The sequence below is a fragment of the Anoplophora glabripennis genome, unplaced genomic scaffold, assembly GCF_000390285.2.
Source record: "Anoplophora glabripennis isolate ALB-LARVAE unplaced genomic scaffold, Agla_2.0 scaffold1452, whole genome shotgun sequence".
Lineage (NCBI taxonomy): Eukaryota > Metazoa > Arthropoda > Insecta > Coleoptera > Cerambycidae > Anoplophora > Anoplophora glabripennis.
The window spans coordinates 30,834-48,183 of record NW_019417537.1 but is presented as its reverse complement, the minus strand read 5'-3'; the positions used below and the strand labels follow the sequence as shown (position 1 = coordinate 48,183).

General features: G+C 33.9%; 1 protein-coding gene and 1 long non-coding RNA gene across 2 annotated transcripts; one reads left to right on the top strand and one right to left on the bottom strand.

The window, feature by feature from the left end:
• Nucleotides 1–1,516: 1,516 nt before the first annotated feature.
• LOC108915502 (venom carboxylesterase-6) lies at nt 1,517–12,502 on the top strand. The gene is made up of 11 exons (XM_018721552.1): nt 1,517–1,635; nt 1,687–1,827; nt 8,017–8,148; nt 8,567–8,720; nt 9,170–9,355; nt 9,412–9,614; nt 9,676–9,853; nt 10,212–10,384; nt 10,441–10,567; nt 12,017–12,179; nt 12,249–12,502. The coding sequence occupies exons 1-11, from the start codon at nt 1,579–1,581 to the stop codon at nt 12,433–12,435; spliced, it is 1,701 nt and encodes a 566-aa protein (XP_018577068.1). The 5' UTR covers nt 1,517–1,578; the 3' UTR covers nt 12,436–12,502.
• Nucleotides 3,936–16,822, bottom strand: LOC108915503. Its single transcript, XR_001964728.1, has 3 exons — nt 16,676–16,822; nt 12,548–12,791; nt 3,936–4,097 (listed from the first exon to the last, which is right to left on the bottom strand). It is a non-coding gene; the product is annotated as an uncharacterized LOC108915503 (long non-coding RNA).
• Between the last annotated feature and the right edge of the window lie 528 nt (nt 16,823–17,350).

Sequence of the window (17,350 nt, the reverse complement as noted above, 5' to 3'; positions counted from 1 at the left end):
CTTTAGAAATTTTGATAAGTGCGTTTAATTAGTAATTATGCCTAAGAAAATAGATTTACAATAATTTAACGACATAGAGAAATCGAGAACAGCTCTAAAACCACTGTTTCTTTTATAAATAAGTGATTCTAAACAAATTAATGTAATATCATTACTACCTTTGACGTAACGGACGGATATTAAATATCCTTGGTAGTAACCCTCGTAGTAACCTTAGAGCATGCTAGTACATGAGGAGCACGCTTATGGCGACAGTATAGTGACACAGAGAGAAAGGTATACCTAGTTTGGGTGCTATCTTTCTCTCTCGCGCTTTTTTATTCTCATGATTGACTGGCGTTTCTTTACGTACACGTCATTAAACATAAATTGTATGAATTAAGATTAAAAAATGAATTCAAATGACTAAATGTGTTAATGAATTACTGTTCCTTTAAGAAACAATAATTATTATTCATACATTTGTATAATGAAAATTTGTTTTGTAATTTTTTGCATCATAACACTTTAAAATTGTATAGAAAAGTTATTTGGAAATTAATAAAGAATCTTTGACAGAACGGACATAACCTCAATTATTTATTATTAATATATATTTTTGAGGTTTGAGATAGACGCACGAAAATCCACCAACTACTAATCTGGCAGGTTGACAGGTGACAGCACAGAGGACGGTAGCAGAAGTTGCAGGAAACGACATTAATCAAATACATATCTGCAATTTAATTGCATGATAAACGACGATATGTCTCTCTTTCATTCATCATACACAATTAATAACCACTGTCGGAACTAGCATCAAGCGCACAACACATGCAATAAGTGATTGCTTGTCTTTTTCCATTAGCTATTCCATGTTAATCGATTATTATTGATCTTTGTCTTAGTTACCTGTGCATGGTCACATCATGACGAGAACGTAAAGAATTGCCTGCACAACTGTATTTAAATACAATTAGAGAGACAGAGAGAGCGACTACCTAAACTATGCCCTTTCTCTTTACAGCGTCTACACTTTTTAACACGTGATGCTTTCTCTATGTAGAATTTGCTTTAAAGTAGCAACCGTCTAGCTTATAAAATTACTTGTAGTACATGTTAATATTTACGTTTCCATTTATACCGATTTATGTTGAAAAAAATATTACCTTATGACAATTAAAGTTATTTTTGAATGTCGTTTTAGAAAAAAGTAATTAGAAAAATTAATGTTTAATTTTCTATGACTAATCCACTTCCAGTGCACTTTTAATGAAATTGTTCATAATTCTATAGAATTTCTATATTAAAACATAAACATGTATATTCATGTTCGAGATTTTTATATTTAAGGAGCCACCAGATAGAAAAACCAAATACTTTCAAAGTGATCCATCCAAAGATTACCTAAAAAAAGAATTACAAGTACTATTGAGAAACATACTCGAGTAGAATTCTCTCTGATACAATATCAACAGTCAACACTCAACTTATGGAAAAATATCCTTACCAAAGTCGATATAAATAAAGTTCCTCATTAGATTTCAACAGTACCACCAAGTTTTTTCAGTGTGCACTGATTTGTTCGATCTGTGCACCATGATTCTCGCTGATTTAAAAATACTGCTGATCTCAGCCCTTTTCTTCGGACCTTTGGTACGTACCTGAATCATACGTTGTCAAAAAAAAATATTATCGCTGTTTCAGTACGCTGATGAAGAGATAACCATAGAGATTTCAGATGGAAAAATAAAGGGGAAAGCTCTTACCACTATCAATAATACCCCGTTTTACTCGTTTCAAGGTATCCCTTATGCCCAACCCCCCATAGACGCTCTAAGATTCCAGGTAAGCACTCGGTCTTTGATTTGTAAGTGCGTTCTAAATTCGGCAGTAAAGAATCGTGCTGCTCTTAGAATGAAGATGTCAACTGAGTGGCGTGTACGATTTCTAATTTCTCGGCCTACTTTTTTTCTCGTGACTCAAGAATTCTCGACTAGGAATGCCCGGGAATTCTCGAAATATCGAAAAATTTCTAAAACTTAAAAAAGCCATAATTTTGCTATTGCAATGTGAAATATAAACATGCTATTATACTTAACAATCATCATTAACATTTATTATTTCTTCAGTATTTTTATTAATTAATTATATGTGTTTACTTCTACTAACAAAACTAAATTAAACTTTGAGTATCTTCTTGAAAACTTAACTTGTTTTTTATTAAAAACTTTCAATATACTTATGTTTATTTCCATGTTTTTGAATCGTAGGCTTTCTTCCAATAATTATTAATAATCATTAATCATGCAGTCTTTTAATTAAACAAACAGTAACATAGATAAGGAATTTAACCGAAGAAATCTTTAAAAAAAACAAGCTTTAATTTAATGATACAGAAGCGTTCTTTACTTTTGCTATCAATCTACACATTTTGGTGTTCTACAGGGTGTTTTTTAAAAACTTACAATTCTTACAAAATTGATGTATGGTGATAATATCCGTTCATAATTTTTTCCTCTTTCGGACAATAATGACAAATATTTTTTATTTGATAGGTGATACTATTTGAAAGTTTTTAGGACTCTTGTAGAATTTTGATTAAATGAGCGACTATGGTACAAAAAAATCACATCATATTATCTTGTCACCCATATTGCAACACTTAACTCGCTAGTAGGCACTGATTTTGTAGGTTAACTGTAATTTCAGTTTGATCTTTAAGTAATTGTACCTGCCAATTCTTAATGTGTATTTACTACGATAAGATATACCACATGTTATTTTATTTTTCGATGTAGATACACGACGAATTAGAGTTATTTACAACATGCCTAATTTTATTGAGATAATTTGTAAAAACAATCAAATACAATAAAAAATGCTGGAGATAAAAGTAACAAAGTTGATATTAAATTTAGTACCTACATCTTACTATAAAAACATTTATAGCAACTTGGAAATTCCTCCGCAACTCTTCTCAGTGTTAGATGTGGAAGCATACACTGTTGTTTTCAGATTGCCCCAAAGATAATTTTCGCATGGTGTTGAGTCTGGTGAACGTACAGGTCAATCAATGGAATCATTGGTTCAGATACTACCGGACATTTACAGTGAAATGTGATGGAGCTCCATCATGCATAAGCCACATGTTAGCTCTGCGTAATAACGGTACACCTTCCAACAACTCGGGTAAAGTGTTTTGCAAAAATTTTAAATAAAATTCCTCATTGGGTAGAATAATAGAGCCAATAATGCTATCAATGCGTTGTATTTGATTGTTTTTCTAATTATTTGAATAAAATATAACTAATTCGTCGTATGTGTGTATCCATAAAAGGTGGTATATCTTATCGTCGTAAACACTCATTAAGGCACAATGACTTAAAGATCAGACTGAAATTACAGTCAATCTACAAAATCAGTACCTACTAGCACTTTGTTAAGTATTATAATATGGGTGGCAGGATAGTGTAGACATTAAAAAAAAATAGTTGTCATTATTGCCCAAAAGAGGAAAAAGTTATGAACGGATATTATTATCATACATCAATCTTGTTGTAGGTTTTAAAAAACACTATGTATAACACCAAAATGTGTAGATTGAAAGCAAAACTTCCCCGACAACTACTCTTATTCTTGTTTCTATCAATTCAAAAGCTGTCTAAAGCAATAAAAATCAATATTTCGGATGAATAAATATTTAGATAGAGTTAAGAAAGCAATTTGAACATTGCTTATCTCTTATAAATATCTTGCCGATAAAGAAATTGCCTTGTCATTTCTGGTAGGTACCTACTTAGATTCAGGTAGGTATCTTACTATTAGATAAAACATTTGAGATATATCTGCTTCGTTATTTATTAATTTTCATCTTCGTCGAATAATTGAATAATAAAACAAGAAGAAAACTAATGTAATTATTTATCTTGAAATAATCTTAAATGTTATTAATGAGTAATAGGTACTAGATAAAAATAATCAAACACAAACAGCAAACAGATATTTTCCTTGTTTTATACGTTCGGATTACAATTTGGATCCCTATCTGTTTTTTTATCCGTTCTTGGTTCTGAGATCCATAGATCTATTTTAGATATTCATCACATGTCCATTATCTGAAACAATAATACGACTCTTATTAGAATATCCATACAATATTTTGTTTTGATATACAGGGTATAATTTTGAATGGGGACATAGACCTTACAAACCACTGGACTCACCCAACCTGCATTTTACCAAATAAATGGCAATCGCACATACGTGTACGAGAGAGATAAAGCTAGTGCGGACTAATACTTCATTCACAGAACTTTGACTATAGCGCGATACACTTAATTCAACCAATCAGCTAGCTATACTCAATTCCTTACTAACTTTTTTCTATTGGACCGTATTCCCGTTTGACATTAAAATGATTTTAACTTCATTTATGTGCGGCGATTACACTTTGTGAAAGTACGGTTAAGTTAAAAATTTTGAAAAAATTATTGATTAGGTTTATGTTATATTTTTAATTATATTCAGATGAATCGCAGAAGGGACAGACGATGAATTTCTCATCTACAATGACTTTATAAAAGTAATATAGAGACTAGAAGACAAAAATTTCAATTCCATTAAAAATGTGTAGACATTCATATTTTCTATATTCTTTATATTAATTCAAACTGAATTCAATTCGATTTCTCTTTTAACAATACAACAATTTTGTACGAATAAATTTAATTACACAACCTCACAAAAAAAAACAGTATCGGATCTGGTATTCAGATCCTTGTATTTCCATGTATTTTTTTCCGCTGAATCCTAATCTGTCTTCAGATTTGGCCCAACGGGTCTGAGTTTTCGGGAAAATTAAAAAAACAGGTCAAAATTCACAAAAAACGTCATTTACGATCGACGAAAGTTATAAAAAAATCAAATTATTCTACCAGCTCACTAGACGTATGATTTTTCACTCGTTTAATTCCAATTTATCATCATAGAGTCAGACAAGCTGGTCCAATTTCATTCAAAAACAGAAAATAGATCAAAATGCTTAAAAACGCCATTTTCATGGCATAATTCGTTTTGCAGAGTTCTGGATCCATCTTTTTATCCACCCACCCATTTATGAATTCATACATCTTTCTATCCAGTCGTTCATGAATGAATACGCATATTTATTCATCCACCTGTACCTTATTCTTATAAAACCTACTCATCCACCCATCTATCTATCTACTTTTTCTACTGAGAGATGAGATAACAGCCTAGAAGATTGAAAATGCAATAAAACTTGTAGAATACTCTACTTTCTAAACAAAAGAAAACGATATCTACAAATCATTCTTATTTTTGTTGCTATAACGTGTTCTCTTTTCTTCAAAGGATCTATGCAAAGGGCTCGCTTTCGTTTAGTCGCTCTATTTTTCGTTTCTCTTTTTAACAACCAAAGGTGGAGGGTTTTTTGAACAGTTTTTAAAATAGCTTATTGTTTGTTATCAAAATTAAGTTTCCATCTTATTGATACCTTCGAATAGTGACGGTTGCAGCTAAATTGCGGAATACAGTGAGGAATGTCCTCCTTGATGTCAGCCTTCTGTTTGGAAACCTTCTGCCGTACTCGCGTTCTGCCGCGCAGCATTACCATCGCAAAAGCCATAAACAAATCATCATATCATAATTGTTCTACATCAATAATGTGTACTACTGATTACGTATTAAATTATTATTATTATTTTTTGTTTAAATTACTATGAAATTGACCAAAGTGGGATTAATTCAAGAGCGATTTTCTCAGAAACCGTTAAAGATAACGATTTGAAACAAGAGTACCTTTTTAACGTAAAACAGTTCGGGAAAACGGAATTTGCTGTCCAATTTGTTAAAATGTCAAAGATGAAAAAGTTACACACGCAAAGTACCAAGAGCCCCCCGTACCCACCCCAATGGACCTTGTGGAAATAAATGGATTAGTCCATCAAATTGCTCATCAAAATTTATCTGTGTATACCAAATTTCATTCATTTATCACAACGCGATTGAGAGATATTGCAAAAAAAATAATTCCATTCCTCCCTCTTCAATGGGTCCCTGTGCCCTTAGGAAGCATTTCCGGACCCATGTTCATATGAACTTTTTTACTTAGTTTTGATCATAGAATCGGCCTGTTCAGGGTTGGCAGCCAATTATGAGACGCCCTGTATAAAGGGCGAAAATTTCCGAATATTTCTGAGGCGAAATTGAAAGAAGGTGTATTCGATGGACCTCAGATTCGGACATTGTTCAAGGATGCAACATTCATCACTACAATGAGTAGCGTTGACAAGAGTGCTTGGACTAGTTTTAAAGTTGTAGCGACAAATTTTTTAGGAAACAACAAGAGTCCTAAATAGGAAGAAATTGTAACAAAAATGATAAAAGACTTCCAAGACCTGGGATGTTTGATGGACTACAAGTTGCGCTGCCTTCATTCACATCTGGATTGGTTTCCTGAAAATCTTAGAGATTATACCGAAGAACAAGGCGAACGATCTCATCAGGATATGAAGGTTATATAACAGCGATATCAAGGAAAATGGGATCACAACATGATGGCTGATTCTTGTTGGTTGATAAAAAGAGAAACGAAAAATAGAAGGACTAAACGAACTCATTGGACGTTTTTTGTGAATTTTGACCCGTTTGTTTGAATTTTCCCGAAAATTCAGACCCGTTGGGCCAAATCTGAAAGCAGATTCGGATTCAGCGGAAAAAGATACATGGAAATGCATGGGTCTGAATACCAGATCCGATACTTTTTTCTATTTGAGGGGCTGTGTTTTATTAATGAATAAGAACATAAGCACAATTTATATGGAATTTCTGTACAAATTGGGGTAAATATAATAAGAAATTTGGAATGAAAAATATTTTATTGCACATATTTAAAAAATATTCAGTTACAATTTTCTTCTTTTTTTCTGGAGTGAGCACCGGGCTATCTGGGGTGGCTACGCCCATGTAAAAATCTCCAGTCAGACTACGCAAATAACTGCAAGAAACTCAACTCTTGATTGCGAACTGAAAATCTCCAGTCATGTTCAAAAAAACATTGACAGCTTCCTCTTTTCTTCAACGCCTTGTTTTTGAACGCCTGTCAAGGCATTCATTGAAAGGCATGGCTCCTTTGTACTTTATTAGTTGTTAAATGTTAAAAATTGACTGAAAAATTGTTTTTTTAAAAAATGTTGACTATAGTTACAATTGTTTTTAATCTAGTGAAGTTCATAAAATTTTAACAACAATGTTCTTCTCGTCAATGGATCGGTAGAAGGGATAATGCTCCTGTTAACTGGCCTGTACGTTCACCAGACTTAACACCTGACGACTATTATCTTTGGGGCACTCTGAAAACAACAGTGTATGCTTCCACATCTAACACTGAAGAAGAGTTGTGGAAGCATATCCAAATTGCCTTCAAGAACTGCAAAGGACACTCTTTGCTTTAACTTCCTTCGCCGAATTAACCCTTGTTGTAGAAACAACTGTGGTCATTTTGAACAGTTTTTATAATAAATGGTACTAAAATTAATAACATCAACATTGTTACCTTTATCTCCAGCATTTTAAATTATATTTCATTGTTTTTACAAATTATCTCAATAAAATTAGACATGTTTTAAATAACTCTAATTCGTAGTATGTGTAGGTATGTATTGAAAAAGTTATGAACGGATATTATCACCACACATCAATTTTGTAGGAGTTGTAGGTTTTAAAAAACACTGTATAACACCAAAATGTGTAGATCGAAAACAAAAGTTCACACCCCAAAAATTATCAAAATCGATTAATAGGTATTTGAATTGTTTATACGACTCAAAAATTTTTCACTAACTTTAAGGCCATCTAGCGCCCAAGCGGAGCGATTTGGGATATAGGTGAATTATCCTAAATCTGCCTATTTTGAGTCCACGAATCTGTGGTCTTCCGTTGTATACGTTATTCTGGGACACACTGTATATTATTGGAAACACGTTTTAGACTTGAAATTAAAATTTTTTTCAGGCTCCCGTTCCCCTCGAACCTTGGGACGACGTTGTGGATGCAACCTACGAAAAAAATATTTGTTACCAAGTTCCAAATGATTCTGATGATGAAAGTGAGGATTGTCTCTTCATCAACGTATTCACCCCTACGGTAAGCCAAGATAATCGAAAAATTCATTTTCAACACTTAACTTCAAGAGGCAAATTCTGCCCGGAGATAGACAATTATGTATATATAAATGTCTTTTGATATATCGTTTAGAAATTTTAAGATTTAACGAAATCGTCGTAGCATTTCTTTGCCATTTTAAAAATATTGAACAATTTAAAACTTTTATACTAGCTTTTATTGTCAACTAGCTGACCCAACAGACGTCCTGTCCAAATTTTAACAAATTTGTTTGTGATAAGCATTTTCAGTTTTTCCCGAATATTCCAACTTTTCTATTTTTTTTTTCTTCACTAAAAACCTTATCCGGACTATTACGAACATTTAAAAAAATTAGTCAAATCGGTCCAGAAGTTCTCAAGTGATGCGTTTTCCAACGAATAGCATTTAATTTTTTCAGGAACCTTCTTCTGGAGCTGGTCTACCAGTTATGTTCTTCATCTATGGAGGAGGATTCGTTGAAGGATCTTCGGCAGAAATTAACTACGGACCACATCATTTCATGGATTATGGAGTTATTCTTGTAACCTTCAATTACAGAGTCGGACCTTTCGGTAAGTGACTATTCCAGTAAAGTAGGGAATAAACAGAATTTTATCTGCGGAAATGTATTGTACAGAAAAATCTTGCTTATGAAAATGTAGGACTTTAGAATATGCTATTGAACGTATATGCAATAGAGTGATAGTAATGCTTGGGGTCATAATTCGTACTAGCCAGGAACTTGATCCTAGTTCTGATCCTGTTACTTATCCATGGAAAATCTTTAGATTCGAAACATTGGCGAATATTTGCAGGGTTCATTAAATTTAGAATTGGGAATGAAGTAATTCCTGTAATATAGAGCTGGTTAGGAGCTGCAACAGAAAATTGTTTGTAAACAACATCCACAAGCTTACGAAAAGACAGATCAAATATATTGCAAATCAGACCTGACTGATATTCTGAAAATAAGACAACCTATTTTTATAATGTTTTTAGACATTCATATTTTTTCTTGAAGGTTTCTTCTCCACTGGTGATGATGCGATTCCTGGAAATGCGGGCTTGAAGGACCAAAATCTGGCTCTGCACTGGGTCCAAAAAAACATCGAATACTTCGGTGGCGACCCAACCAAAGTAACTATTTTCGGTGAAAGTGCTGGATCAGCCTCAGTTGGCTATCAGATCTTGAGCCCTCTCTCGAAAGGTGAACTATTAAAAGTAAAGTATTGATAAATCTTATATATCTTGTTTTTTTTCTAGGTTTGTTCAGAGCAGCAATAGGCGAAAGTGGTTCTCCTCTAAGCGCTTGGGCCTACCAGAGAAACCAAATCCAAATCACTTATCAAACTGCTGGCTATATCAATCCAGACATTGCAAACGCTTCTTCCAGCGAGCTTCTCGATTACCTTTTGAATCTTCCAGCGAAGGATATTGACGCTGCGTCACACACCCAGGCTAGTAACGTAAGGAAAATTTTTGTGCTTGTAACGTATTTGTTGAAAATTTGTAATGAGTTTTTTTTAGGAAAATGCTCAATATCAGCAAATTCAGCAAGGATTCTACTACGCTCCAGTTATAGAGCATGATCACGAAGGTGCTTTCATTACCGAGAGAATGCTTGAGATTCTCAGAAAAGGAGATTTTAATAAAGTACCACTTCTAATCGGCTTTAACAGTGAAGAGTCCTACTTTTACCATGACAGTAAGTGTGCCTCTATATTAAACAGTTCTTGATAATGGTTGATACTCTTCAAATATGGCATTTATGTATAAAATTTTCTGAAGATCCATCTAGATTGAATCCACTAATTGAGAGCTTGAATTTAAATACAATATTGTAAATAAAAATAAAATTGCTAAAATAACTAAGTTTTATTAAAAAATGTAATGTCGTATATCTTAAAAGTTTTTTCTAGTGACTTGTCGACCTTATTAGTACAACATTTCTCTCATTACATTGGGTACGTTAAATTAAACAAAACTTGTTCATACAATTTATTTCGAGTTTAGGTACTTTTTCTCGAAAATTCATTAACCAATTTTGTTATTGAAATTCGCAGGTGCAGAGAACCTCGCTTACCTTGCTACCGAATTCGACAAAAATAATTCTCTCTTGGTCCCACACGACATGCACATCACTCAAGAAAGCACTAGGGAGTTCGCTGCCAGGGATATAAACCAGTTCTATGTTGGCGACGGTACTTTTGCGGAAGACAATTTGAAACTTATCAGCGTAAGTGATTTCTTGTTAAAAGATTATTATATTTCTTAGCTTTAACAATGTTTCAGTATTTTAGTGATCAATCTTTCATTCGATCCATCATCAAACACGCTACGATTCAGTCGTCTTTCTCGACTGTCTACTTCTACAAGTTTTCCTACAGTGGAGTCATCGCGGGATACGTACAAGAACCAGGTAATATCTATATGTTCAGAAACACCCGAAAACTTATTAAAATAAAAATAACCGTAAGAGTCGTCTGGTTTTTAATTTTTGTAATTGAAATTATTTCAATTCTTGTGGATATCTATCGTGTCCGTGTATTGTTTGTTACCAGAAGTATGATATCAGTTATGGCGGTGACGTGTTCTACACTCCTCAACTGCAGACTTCGAAGCTACTACTCTTCAAGTGACACTTGTGCTGCTTTAACCTCTCACTGACGTTTTCCAATGTTTACTTGTCCACATGTACACGGGATGCTGTATATACCTTTGACCTTGGAGTAGATCCAAGATTGGATAGAGAAGTGATGAAGATAAAGCATACCTTGTCAGTACAGTATATAGGGCACATAAACCGTTGCTAGATATTCCTCGTTTTTCTTGTTGTTAAATGTACTGATGACTCGTTCAATAGTCTTGTTTATGTGTCAATTTCTTCAACGAGCAAATTGTAAGTGTCGTAGTTCTTGGTAAGTGTTCGGCTCGTAGATGGCACGTGCTCGATATACTAATGTGTTGACAAAACCTTGTTTCTGGGCTGAGTAATGATACGACTCAGCGTTCAGATATTTATCCGTGTGCGTTTTCTTTTGACGGATACATCTGAGAACGGCAGGGTACCATTTTCTTCCATGTCCATGGTGAAGCTATGTGGTGCAGTGGAAATATTTTTATGTTGGGACCAGATAAATATATCGTCAACATATCTGAACAAACGCTTTGGATTTGAAGATGCTGTTTTCCCTAAAGCTTCCATCTCGCTAGAGTTTTGGACAAAAGTGAACTAATAGCTGCTCCTTTAGTTTATTGGGAAAACTGTATCCTATTGTATATATCATCCGGTGTACGCCTTTGTCTTCTGCGCAGAAGCTACGATTTAATTTTTCCAAAAATTTTTGAAACTATTGTGAACAATGACGTCACGTCAAAACTCACTATGACCTTAAAGGTTTTTTCCTAAAATCTTCAAAGTTTTTAACCCATTATTTGTCTTTTGGCTGCTGGATCATTGGAAGAGCGTGAAATTCTTGAATCACTGGAAATAAGATCCTTATGTTGTTCCTTGGAAATGTTACCTAGTTCTCTAGTAGGTTCTCCATTTTGGATATATACTCTGTCGTGTCCAAGACGACAGACGCATTTTCTTTGTCGGTTGGGAGTATGTAATTTCTTCATTATCCTTCAGTTCATTGATTTGGACTTCTTTTCTAGACATCACCGTCAATCAATCAATAACATAACGATTTCTATTTAACTCACTACTATCTATCGATTGTCTAGTACTTATGTAATTTTTGAATATCCAACAATTTTCCCAGGTAACACTTAAAAATCATTCTTAAGTCACAGCTATGCATGTAACTCACACTGTGATACAGATATGGAAAAATAATTAAATACAGCAAATACTTTGCTTCAGTTGAAGGTTTCTCGGACACTGTAAGACACGGAGAAGAGCTATCCTACATTTTCAGACGCAACTATGTAGGACTGAATACAACAGACATCACCAAATTCCCTGAACAGGACCAAACAGTCTTCAAGAGGTTTATCACCTTCTTCACTAACTTCGCCAAAACATTGTAAGTAATTTCATGAATTGATTAATCAACTTCGATGATAAATTTCTAAATGATTTCCTCGTTGTATAGGGATCCAACTCCCGAAGAAGATACACTACTAGAAAATATCATTTGGCCGAAAGTTAACGTTACCGATTTCGCGTACTTGGACATAGGATCCTATTCTGAAGTTAAATTCCACCCCAGGGAACCAAACTACCATGAATGGGAGGCCATTTACTACAAATATGGCGTTCCCCCTTACGATACCTACTAGATTATTTTTGAAGATGTTTTCAGTGAATAAATTATATTAAAAAAAGCATACATAATATTTCATAAAACACCAAAGTAGTTTATACTTAACATTGAAATACGTGTGTACTTACCAATTGTCCACAGGCCAACCGCTTGCTTGAAGTTGCTAGTGGTGTACATTCGGGCAAAATTTTCGTTTTCATTAATGAGTTATATATCGTCTCCTAAGCAGTCTAATATAGGTGTACCAAATAACACTCACTTGTCGAATAGTCCAAAGAGCGTGCCGTTTGTAAAGTTTTGACGAATATTTGACGGGATAAAATAATCTTTCAAATGTATCGATATACAGCATCCACACGATACGGCATTTGTCTACAAAGAAATGATTTGAAACACAGTAATTGATTTTATCCATGGAACGCAATAATACATCATGTCAGTTAAACAGCACATAACTAAGCGATCTTTTCCTACATTTAATATGTACGTGGTGTACCCAGAAAAATAATTTGTAACGTACTTTTATCTCTTAAAAATTAAGTAGAACTTGTCAAACAAAATGAGTATTTTCCGTTTTATGAATGAAAAAACATGTTTTTCTACCACATGTTTTCGCAGTCGCTGAATCCGACTCCGTGATGCATTTAACCCTATCACATCAGAATTTACCAATAATCTCATATAACCTCATAACCCAAGCTGTCAAGCCTAATTACACACAACGATTCTGTAAAGGGAGCCGTGCACCCACAATAGTAGTTTGACTTGATCTGTCATCGCGGGATATATCAGGGCTCTATAAACAAATAGTATATTAAACAACAAGGTTTGAAAACGATACTTTGCACACGAGCGAGACATATTGGTAGACCGAGCCGAAGGCGAGGTCCACAAGTCGAGTGAGTTGCAAAGAGGCTTTCAAACGAGTTTTTTACGATACTTTTTATACGACTGCACACAGAGACCGCAAAAATCAAATTTTAATTTAAATCGTTTTTATTAAGAAAATTGCTAACGCATTAACAAAAGAAACTAATATTTAATATTTATGGTAACATTTGAACATTCCTTCAAGGTTACGCTGGGAAAAGCAGTATTATTGTGCACCTTGTTTTCGGTAATAGAGAATATTTTTGGTGTCATGTTTTTAGTGCAGTTTTTCAGCGTGCGGTCGTTGTTTTCTTGTTGTATTCCAGTAGACGATCGTTGTTCTGGTTCTGTGGCAGCAGAAGACACTGAAGATTCTATCTTTTTCGAAACTTCCATTTTATTTCTCAAACAGTCATCAACGTAGCCTTCGACAACTGTACTGGATTTCCACCCTCCATGGCGTTTGAGGACAAGCAGATTTGACAAGAAGGTAAGGTAGTCGGATTTTTGTAATTTTTGATATTTATAGTACGTGTAGTTTGGACCTTGAATAAGAATTTTCCGAAGTAGTTCGACGCAACGTTAATAAATTACCGAGATAATCGATTTTGAAGTTTTACCTGACAGTTAAATCCACTAGATGTGACGGATTCTTCAACTGGGAGCGTGGACTAATTTGTAACGTTCGGGACTGACAGTCACGAGATCGCTGATTCAAGTCCGTAGCGTGACATATATTTTTTTTTTTTCAAAACGCACCATATGGTTTTTTATTATTTTTTTCATCTCGAACATTATGAACAAACGAAATATTATAATAAATACTTATGTATGTGTAGAAATATTCTTCAAATATTTCATTAAAATGCACAATTGGTTGATAAACAATATTTATTATAAATTAACAATAAAGTTTCTTTAAAAAAAAACAAACGAGGTCAGGTAGGTTTTTTATTTTATTTTTAGTATTTGACATTTTACGCAGTGTAGTATAAGCCAGAATGATAATTATCATAGAAACATGGGCAGCAGACATTTTTTAAGCATCTAGCATGTCGCGTAAATGTTATGTTTTTACAGGCGCATTTTGTTTTCAAAATATCAACGTTGAAGCAAATTTCGTTAATATTTTGAAAGATTGTTCTTTCATCACATAGTTTCGATGCTTCTCTACCCTTTGTGGAATTTAACGAAACTTTTTATTCCCGAGCACTGTGTTCTGTAAGCAGTTTTTTTTAAACATGGTGGACGACCCACAGAATCTAGCTCAAAATGTTAATTAAACAATTGAACAATATTCCTACTCCTACATACAGTTCTCATAATATTTCGTTTGTTCATAATTTTCAAGATCAAAAAAGAAAAAGAAAGGAAGCTAAATGCTTAAAAAATTTCTGCTTCCCATTTTTTTATGATAGCTACCATTTTGGCTCGTACCACACTGCGTAAAATCTCAAATACTAACATAAATATAAAATAAAAAACCTACCTGACCTCGTTTGTTTTTTTTAAAGAAACTTTATTGTTAATTCATAATAAATATTGTTTATCAACCAATTGTGCATTTTAATGAAATATTTGAAGAATATTTCTACATATGCATAAGTATTTATTATAATATTTCGTTTGTTCATAATGTTCGAGATGAAAAAAATAATAAAAAACCATATGGTGCGTTTTGAAAAAAATATATATGTCACGCGACGGACTCGAACCAGCGATCTTGTGACTGTCAGTCACGAACGTTACAAATTAGGCCACGCTCCTAGTTGAAGAATCCGTCACATCTAGTGGATTTAACTGTCAGATCTCGGTAATTTATGAACGTTGCGTCGAACTACTTCGAAAAATTCTTATTCAAGGTCCAAACTACACGTACCTTAAATATCAAAAATTACAAAAATCCGACTACTTACCTTCTCCTTGTGAGCCAGAATTGACTAAAATTGTGGCCGATGAACGCCGAAAACAATGTCCCGTGTAACTTTCTGGATTCTCTAGCATCAAAAACTTGGCGATTTCCCTAGCCATGTTTCCAATTTTGTTGATGCCAACGTTTTGCTTGAACATTTTCCGTTTTGATAGTTTAAAAAAAACCTGCCTGTCTTCAGATTAGGAGGACAAAGAGCACAGTACTTTTTTAAGATAGTGTAAAGGTTTCCTGTAATTGTAAAACACCTTGGTACCTTTGTTTTTGTATTCTTCAGTTTAATCAGCATAGCACTGTCGAAATCTTTGGTGTCTTCTATTTTGAGATAGGTAACATAATTCCTCTTTTCGACATGCCCCAGATAGTCCAACTGCCACCACCGCCTTGATAATTTGTCGTCTGATGCTTTCGTCAAAAACCGGCAAAAATCATCTTCTGTGAGGATTAGGGACTTCTTTGGGACGTAGTTTTCGGATTTTCGTTTGATTAGCGCTTGCAACTTTTTATAGCTTCCAAGATCTATGTTGTGATTGGCACTTAACGTTGACTTGAGCATCGAAAAAATCGTCCACAACGTCGAAGATTTATATTTCTTAGATAGTTCTTCAAAATACACCATTACTGCGTTTTCTGAGAAAGTTTGGACATTTTTGGCTAGTCGCCAGTCCATAAATCGGCTTAACTCAGCTTCATACCTGCTTCTGGATTTTGTGGGCAGCAGTTCCGAACATATTTCGCTTGCTTTCTGTAAAATCTCTTCAGAATCACACATTTTCACACCAAACTTCGGGAATTCAACAATTTTTGAAGTATCTAATCAACAAAATAAAGGAGCCGTGACGGTTGCTATGAAACTCAGCAAAATTGAAACATTGCATAATTTGGATGACAACATCAAACAAAAATCACAATCTGGAGACGCGTGTGCAAAGATGAACCGTGTGCAAAATGTTTAGCACACGGCGTGTGCAAAATACCATTTTCAGAACGTGTTTTCCGTGCGCAAAACCCCCTTTTGCAAGGCAATCGTATAAAAATATATTTAAACATATAATCCCCCAACCGCCTAACCCCATAGTTCTATAACCCTATAACGCCATAACTCCAATAACCACGTTACACAGTAGTTCGATTGTTTGATGCAAGAAACGAGTTTATATCGTTATTATCTCCCAGTTTCATCATTCTCAGTAGTTTCTCCGTCAGTTTCAAAAATATGCCAAATGAAGTTTATTTCGCGGATGCTAATCCCAACTGTGTCTGCATCCAGAGCAGAGAGTATCATCATCACAAGCTTGTGGTTTACATTGCTGAACTGACTCTAAAATGCAGTCAGTGTAAATTATAAAAAGTAAAGGACCTAAAATTGAACCCGGAGAAGGACTCTGGTTTATTTTTTCAAAGTAAAAGATGACAATTTGATTAAAAGAAAAAGATATTCAAGTTGTTCACTTACCATAAAATCAAAGAAAACTTCTTGACGTATGTTTTACGTAGGCATCGACGCCTAATCTATCCTTATGAAAAAATATATATTCAGGAATCGCTGTAGTATGTAAATCAATATTATCATTCAGCCAGGTATCGGTAAGCATAACGACATCAAATTCACTTTGTGGAACTAAATTAACAAACTCGTTAATACCTGTAAAAAATTGCATGTTTAACATATAACAGTACAGATATAACATTAATGATTTAACAATAGTAATAATTAATAGGTACAATAAGAAAGAAAGTAATGTTATAAAACAATTATTTTTCGAAAAATAGTCGCCGCACAAACTAAGCTTTAATTACAATTTTTACTAACAAATAACAGGTCAGACACCGATCTAATGCATTTTCTCTCTTCCCCTGATTAGATGTAAACAATACCATTGAATGTTCGGTCGACATTTTGTCTTGCTTTCTCTTTCTCTCTTGTAAATAACATTTCCGAAATCAAAACACGGGATCCTTTTAACTGTTTCTTATTAAAAAATATCGTAATCGATCAAAAATTCTGTATTATCCCATATTTGAAAATGATCCAGTCTTTCCCTGAATATTTTCTTTGTTGACGAGGTCTTTATTCAACAAAAAGTCTTCTTCGTCATCCGTTAGAATATTTTCATAAACATCCACTATA